Source organism: Cyprinus carpio, chromosome B7 (genome assembly GCF_018340385.1).
Source record: "Cyprinus carpio isolate SPL01 chromosome B7, ASM1834038v1, whole genome shotgun sequence".
Classification (NCBI taxonomy): domain Eukaryota; kingdom Metazoa; phylum Chordata; class Actinopteri; order Cypriniformes; family Cyprinidae; genus Cyprinus; species Cyprinus carpio.
Window position 1 is genome coordinate 15,389,552 of NC_056603.1, and position 7,998 is coordinate 15,397,549.

A 7,998-nucleotide genomic window follows, 5' to 3' on the forward strand; every position below is an offset into this window, starting at 1 on the left:
CTATTAACCCACATCAGAGAGCTGTGAACATTATAATGTGTTGTTAAATTATTGAAATATTAACATCAATTAATCTCAGAGGATATTAATCTCGGGAGAAGTCAGGAGAACAGAGTTTGGCTGACAAAAACATTTGGGTTTCATTGTATGTAATAGTTGTAAAATGTGCAAAACAATTTTGAATATGTTCAAATGTTAAACATTATTAAAAATTTGGGATGTTTTCACACACCATTCTTAAACATATGACATGATGAGGTTGTTTTTCAGTGCAACATATAGTCAAAGAACAGACACAATGTATGCTTATATATGATATGTATAATTAGTAGTTCTTTCTCAGATTCTATAAACTGTTAAGCACTGTATTTGACTGTTAACTAAATACAATAAAGAAAAATGTGATATGCTATGCTAATATGACATACTTTGTAAATCCATTTTAAAGAGACGATTAATTTAAATATAAAAAAATAACTCACTCTCTTGTTGTTTCGATGTTTTATGATTACTTCTTTTGTAGAAGATACTTTAAAAAATGTCATTTTTTATTTTTTTATTTATGTATTTTTTGCTCATACTGGTTTCAAATGGGTCATTTTTGGGTGAATTTCTACATTTAATATATTATAATCAATTAGTACTTGGAGATTGGTGATTTCCAAACAGGCTTATGTGGAAAGAATTTGATGTTTAAAAAAAAAAACTATAAAATAAAATATAATAATAATAGTAATAGGAGAAAATATGTGACAGAAGTAAATGTGCATTTAGTGTGACTTTAATTATATTACCTGATATTTAGAATAATTAAAAAGAAGATACTGATGGGGCTGTGGAGGCTGGTAAAAACTGTTTGTTTAAAAAAAAAAAAAAAATTGAAGAAAGAATGACAGGATGCTCACATAAATTTTATTAGGCCACAGATACATTTATAGTGGTTTGTTTCAGGCTGTATACAAGCTGTACTAGTCTCCAATGACAACTAGGTAGGCTAATCAGAATAATGATTAATAATGTGTCACATACTTCAGTTCATCACATTGTCACAAAGTACCTTTATAATCAATGAACCTCTTATTACATTGTGTTACAGTGAGAGGATTCACCAGCATGCAGGAAAAAAAAATGCATCATTTAGAGACGAGACATCACAATGTCCAATTACACGTGTTCAAGAAATCGAGTATGTCTGTGATTGGCTACTAATCACGTTTTAAATTAAATCTTCTGGCGCTTTACAGAGCACAAACACAAATGCACACTGAAGCCTTTACCAAGTCTGATTGGCCAATATCCTGTTATTACTGTCTGAGGGTGCTTTTTGACTGCATGAGAAAATGGATGTGTCTGTCTCACACTGAATGCATGAGAGTTGGCAGCCCTGCTAACTATTAAGTTTACGTTTGCGGCTTCCTTCTTCACTGAGTCTTTAACTCTTACATACCAAACATTTTCCTTAAATCATCCTGGCAATCCATTTTTTTAAGTCTCTTGAGCAAGGGTCGGAAAACCAGTCTTCTAGAACAGTGATAGGTGACACAGGTTGAACGTGATAGCAAAAAATCCCTCCCTTTCGAACTTCCCTTGTGTCACTCTTCGAAGAAACCGCCCCTGCTAATATATGATAGTCACAGACTCTTGTTTTTTAGCTTCAGACTAGTTTCAAAATTTCAAACACCTTTGATCTGACTGAGCCGATTTTAGAACATACTGTTTATATTTGTCAGGCATCTCCTGGCAACAAGGCACAAGTTTCTGCCAGAACCATTGAAAAACAACGGCTTAGCAACACGTTAAAGTATTCTAATATTATAATTTAACAACAATAATTTATGCTTATTTATGCAATGAATTATTTGTCATCTTCACTAATGAAGATGAGGCTTCAAGCTTGTAAATGCAATGTTTTAGAGGAAAAAAGGGGACAAGAACATACAGTTTAAGCCGGGTGTTACAAAACGGGTTTCATTAGAGGAACATGTTTCACCATGTTCCATTTATTAAAATGTAGCCTATTAAAAAATAAAAAGTCATATGTTTTTATTTACCACTGCACTGTCTCCTGTTTGTTTCCCTTTGGCTTTAAAAAAGAAAACCACATGGACAGATAACAATAATATAAATTGCAAAAAGAGAACTAAACAAATATAGCCTACTTTGGTCTGTATTAGTAAGTTTTATTAAAATATTTACACAATTTCTGTTGGATTCTGCGCAAGTTAAACGGATGTGGTAGAGAAGAGGAAGGGTGTGGAAATAGGCAGAAAAAGGGGTTTTGGTGGTTTTCAAACAACTAATATCAAACATTCACAATGTAACAGGAAATTCTTAGAAGTTAATGTTAACTTAGACACATATGTCCATATAGACTACTTTTACTATGGTGAATCAAGATACAAAATGATCATGCACATATCAAAAATGCACACTTGCAAAATTATAATGCACAAATACTTACAAATATTAACATTTAAAATATGAGAACAAAAACACTGCTGCAAAACTAAAGGCTATGAACTTAGATGAGGAGGTAATGCTCTGATCTATCTGTCTTACGTTCACTGTCTTTTGTGTATGTTTATCAAAAAATAATTATCCTAATTTGTCACACTGTTATATTTATTATAATGCTTTCCCACTGAGAGTTTATTTTGAAAAAATAGGGGTTGCACATCAATGGCTAAATGAGTCATTTACTTTATCAGCGATGCATATATGATAAAGGCCAGGCTACACAGCACACTTACTTTTGCACACACTATGCTTGCATGCAGTCCTGAAAAGTGAAAAGTCAGACTTGTGGTTTCCTTTTAAAAAATGTAAAAAAAATTTGAGTCATACACGATTATCTCTCAACGTGTTTAGTTCTTATAAAAGCAGAAATCTATATGTGAACGATCATGTAAACTGCATCAGTGTAAGCATGAGAGTTGATCTTCAGAGTTGAGTAGACCCATGTTTTTATGTTGTGTGTGGGACACGACAGCGGTTGTTTCCATCCGAGCTGTGACTGTTCATTGGCCGTATTTTGCGTACAGCTTTAACATCCATTTTTCTTCTAAACGTTTCCGTTGTGAAGTAGTATGCCACGGGGTCCAGCATTGCATTCAGGCAAGCTACCATGAGGCTGTACCTGTAGGCCTTTAACAGTAGGCATGAACATTCACTGGCATGAAGTATCAAGAGCATAATATGATAGGGCAGAAAACAGAACAGAAAGATGGCCAAGTTTGTTATTATCATCCTTTTAATCCTTACGCTGTCTACTAGGTCACTGGTCTGGACAGCTGTGCTTTTGCTTATAGCCCGGATGAGCCCCCATGAGCTGAGGATCATAATGATCAATGGGATCCCAAACCCCAAAATAAGAGTGGAAACAAGAGGAGCTTTCTCAGTCGCATAGGAAGGAAAACCACCAAAACATGTGATGTTATACTTTTGATAGTCTTTCTTTTTTCTGAAATAGATCGGTAAGCTTGTTGTGATAGTTAGGATCCAAATTCCCAGACACACGCACCATGCTTTCTTGCGGCACTCACGGACACGAGAAGACAGCGGGAAGCAGACTGCTATGCAACGGTCAAAGCTGATGCATGTGAGGAGGAAGATGCTGCTGTACATGTTACCTAGCATTATGAGACCGGTAAATTCACACATACTCCGGGGCAGACTTTTCCCCAACCCACTGTGGAAATAGATCCGCACAGGAAGTGTACAAACCAGAAGAAGATCAGCAAAGGCCAGGTGAGTCATGTACATGGTGGTGTGTGAACGGGATTTAGAGTTACGGAAAAAAACCACGAGTGCAGTCAGGTTAAGGGTTAGGCCAAATATGAAGACCACTGAATACACACCAACAAAAAGCGGGTTTTGTTCTAGATTTGTACAATTCATAGTCTGACATGTCATATTCACAGAATGTGACATTGCTGTTCTTAGGATTTATCTTCTTGACTAACCTTCAGTGGCCTGTAATGACAAAGAAACAAATGGTTGTGTAATGATTGTTAATGCAACAATATCATGCCTAACAATCTTTGCACCAAGAAGATATCTTGGTTATTGTTTTTTTTTTTTTTGCAGATGTTCGACAGAGTATTTTAAGAATGTGGTAGCTTGTGTACGGGGGAAATATGAAGGTGTCTGAGAATAAACCTTTCCTCCTACTCAGAGTATTTAGAAACCATTGTACTGTTAAAATGAGTATTTTTAAAGGTCAAGTGACATGAAAAGTATCATAAAGGGTACAATGTTCATCTCAGATCTTACCATCCTGGCACCCACACATTTGTGAGCTAAATAAAGGTGAAAAAAAACTTCTGTAGCCTATATTCTGAGGTAGTTTTTACTTCGTTGGCTTCATCATATAAATGATGCTTTTACTGTAGAACGGAAAATGAGATCACAATGCTGTCTAATTCAGTAGCACTCTTGCTTGGTTTATTTAAATGTATTTATAGCCTGTACATGCTGCTTGCACACTAAATGAAAACAATATCTTTATACTAACATGTATTACTATTATATACAGAAGTTTTTAAAAATCAGGACTGTCCAAAAACAAACCATATTAAATGTATTGATAAGCCATATGGTGGATGTTGTAATTGTACTCACCGCTTTTGTTTTGTAGAAGAGAGTTTCTTCGGCTGGTACTGATGCCAATGAACCAAAACGACACTTGTGTTGCAGTCTCATCTCTCCTCAACTTCACCTCAGGAAATGGGTTTGTGGTGAGAGCAGAAACAGTCCGCTGCATGTCATTTCTGGCCTCGTTTTAGGTCCCCTTTTATGCTGCTTAAAACACTAATGAATGAACATAAACATACATGCAGAACAAGTCCAAAAAACACATTGAACTCCTCAGTAATAAGTCAAAGAGATTATCACAAAAATGTAATAAAGAAGCCAAGACCAGTTAAAATAGTTTTATGAGTTTTATTTCAGCCACTACAACCATCTACAACAGCTAAATCCTTTTTTAAGAGTAAAATGCTTTACATATCTGGATACATTTAGATCACAGTCAAAAAAAGTTCTGCCTGACATAAAATTGGTTGAATGTGCTATTACTCTAGATACACATGCACAGATGTAATTAAGCAACAAAAGTAAACTTGAAACCTGTTGAAGATAATGTTTAAAGAACATAATTTTATTATATTTTGCAATGATAACATGAATACATTCATATTAACATAACATTAACATAACATCTGGATATTGCTAGATATTTCACAACATAATATAAGAAAAAAATGAAACTAACATAATTACATTTATACAAAAAATTGACCAATTTTATTCATTATTTTATTTATTTTTTATTTTGGGGGGGAAATTACCAGGAAGGTTGTCCTGACACATTTTTTCTGTTATTCAATCTGTAAATAATGTTTTAATAGACAACATATAGCCAGTGAAATACGTTTAAAGTACGGTCCTTTCTTGTTTATTACTGTACACTCCTACATTTGCTAAAGGTCACCAATCAGTAATGAAGACTGATAAACGTCTGGTAATAAATCTTGATCCTGTATTATCCGGTCTGTTGTCATTTTGAAGTTACGCCATCTAAAGGAACAAAGCATAATTTGGACCCACTATCAGAAAATTGTAAAAGACACTGTGCTGAAACCATAAATCAGTATTACTAGATATTGCAAAATTATTAGTAATAAATGCAGTAAATAATTGATTTGACCTTTGGAAATCGACATTTTTGTATGTAGAGTACATACCTCTTTGTGACTGCATGTACCACAGATGCAGCCAAAGAGGCCGTTAAGCACCTGGAATATACAGAGCAGCAGTTCTAAACAAGCAGCCACCAGCAGAGCAGAAAACAGGCCAATATTAAACTCCACAATATTTTCTGGTTCTTTGCAAATGTCCCAAAGGTCAGAGTCTCCCAAATAGCTTGTAGTGCTGCAAAATAGTAAATCAAAATAATAAATAACAAGAACAACAACAAAAAAAGTGTCACATTAAAAAAACATTAGCGTTCCACAAACACTGTTAATAGGACCACAGAGAGAGAGGGGGAGCCTCTATTTCTCTCTATATGTCATTTGCAATAAATGTTCTTTTCGGGCTGGAAAGGATGTTTTCAGTTCTGAAAAGAACCTCTTGACTCTCTTAGGCCCTTTGAAATGGGATGGACTATTAATTTTCATACCTGTTTAGGAATGGTCTGCTCCATGTACCGTCTTCAACACTGCAAACTGGTCCACGAATCAGTCCAACCACAGCTATAGTGCCACTGTACAGGGCACCAACCACACCAACTGCAGCGAAGATAATGGACAGGAACATCTAATGGACAAAGACAATACAACCGGAATAGGTTTATTAAAGGGTCACTAAATGGAAATTGTAGAAGAGCATATTTGTTCATGTTTGGAATGACGTGAGGGTGAGTAAATGATGATAGAATGTTTCTATCCCTTTAAAATGATGAATATTCCTTTTTTAAGTGAAGTGGTCACATCTGCTGTAATGCTTAGGCAGTATTTAAAGTAGAGTGTAGATCTCAAAAAAAAAAAACTAGAAGAACTCACCCCACAGCGGTTTGCACAACAGCCTTGTCTCCCAGTGCTATGAATGTGGATCGCAGGGATCAACACCTAAAAGGGAAAAACAGCTACACTGTAAAAAAAATTCTGTAAAATTTATGGTAAGAAAAAAAAGGCAGCTATGGTTGCCGTAACTCTACCGTAAAATATAGATTTTTTAAAATATCAGTTAATGAAATTATGGTTTTAACTTAAGTTTACAGTTAAATACCGTAATTTCATTAACTGACATAATGTTAATATACCAACCTTTGAAGTATGTTTTATACATTTGTAAAACACTGATAACCACCAAATGCAGGTGGTGATGAGAAAGTTACGTGATGAACCAAAGCCCATCACCAGCAGCTTTTAAATAATTAATTATATAGAAGGTGTACAGCACTAAACACCATCATGGTGAGACACATTAAACTGAAATATGCAATAAACATTCATTTAATAACATTTTATGTAGCATACAATCCTAATAAACATAAGAGATAAGAAAAAACTAAGAAGAAACAGTTATTTCAAAGAAAAAGCATCAAATTCAAACAAAATTTGAAATGCAACGCAGAGAATTCTGGGAATGTCAGTTTACGGTTTTTCCCTGTAAATTGTACAGAAACTTACCATTAATCATTTAACAGGTTTGTACTGTAGCATTTTCACAGTTTTTTACCGATAAAATCACGATAATTTTTTAAAGTGTATGTCAACAGAAGCTATATCAGATGTAGCCTACAATGAATGCTCTCTTTTTAGGATATTTAGGATATATCCAGTAAATAGTGCCAATAAACTGGTCTGACAACAGAAATGTCAAAGGAAAACTTCCATGAGGAAAATTTCCTCACCATGATGCCTCCTCCAACAACGCCTCCCATGTATTTGACCTCATCCGTAAGACGGTAGAGTCCCTCTGTTTCCTCCTTGGAATAAATGGTTTGAAAATCAGGGAAGAACAGAAAAATGTTGCAGATGATGGACAGCAGTGCCAGTGGATAAAGGCTGATGCCAATAAACTGGGAGCACTTTCCTGTGCACATGATGTAAATATTTTGTTAAATTAAAACTGAGAAATATTAAGCAGATTTTAAGCATGTAAGCCTTTCTTCTTGGATGCTAAAATGAGGAGAGGATGGATTATAAATACTGTATTTGACTAGACTAACACACCTATACTGATGTCACATTTTTATGATTTATTGGTTGCCATAAAAATTATGACTGTGCTTTGTATAACGAATGTCACTCTGTCAAAACATTATTTATTTATTTACTGAATGAAGAAACATACTGAATGGATGTTAGAAAAACAGTATTTTGAAGAAAGGAGAAATTGTTCTTATAAAGCTTCCATTATTGCTAACCAATCATACATATCCCTCACCAGGTGCAGTGGTTGCAATATAATCTGTTAATTGAAGTCATATGA

At 34.6% G+C, this 7,998-nt stretch overlaps 2 protein-coding genes across 2 annotated transcripts; both read right to left on the bottom strand.

Annotated features, from left to right (window-relative positions):
- Positions 1–905: 905 nt before the first annotated feature.
- On the bottom strand, positions 906–4,778 carry LOC109046792 (lysophosphatidic acid receptor 6-like). Its single transcript, XM_042727482.1, has 2 exons — positions 4,621–4,778; positions 906–3,972 (listed from the first exon to the last, which is right to left on the bottom strand). Exon 2 carries the CDS (start codon positions 3,928–3,930, stop codon positions 2,965–2,967), a length of 966 nt encoding a protein of 321 aa, XP_042583416.1. The 5' UTR covers positions 3,931–3,972; positions 4,621–4,778; the 3' UTR covers positions 906–2,964.
- Positions 4,779–4,927: 149 nt separating this feature from the next.
- tm4sf21b (transmembrane 4 L six family member 21b) lies at positions 4,928–7,698 on the bottom strand. Its single transcript, XM_042727484.1, has 5 exons — positions 7,418–7,698; positions 6,564–6,629; positions 6,182–6,318; positions 5,745–5,931; positions 4,928–5,577 (listed from the first exon to the last, which is right to left on the bottom strand). Exons 1-5 carry the CDS (start codon positions 7,607–7,609, stop codon positions 5,569–5,571), a joined length of 591 nt encoding a protein of 196 aa, XP_042583418.1. The 5' UTR covers positions 7,610–7,698; the 3' UTR covers positions 4,928–5,568.
- Between the last annotated feature and the right edge of the window lie 300 nt (positions 7,699–7,998).

Bases quoted from the DNA above. Each gene is read 5' to 3' on its own strand.
- tm4sf21b (XM_042727484.1), bottom strand. From the start codon at position 7,609: ATGTGCACAGGAAAGTGCTCCCAGTTTATTGGCATCAGCCTTTATCCA. The intron at 6,630-7,417 runs GTGAGGAAATTT...TTTCCCTTTTAG, and splicing joins TTGTTGGAGGAGGCATCATG to GTGTTGATCCCTGCGATCCA. The intron at 6,319-6,563 runs GTGAGTTCTTCT...TTTGTCCATTAG, and splicing joins GTTGTGCAAACCGCTGTGGG to ATGTTCCTGTCCATTATCTT.
- LOC109046792 (XM_042727482.1), bottom strand. From the start codon at position 3,930: ATGTCACATTCTGTGAATATGACATGTCAGACTATGAATTGTACAAAT.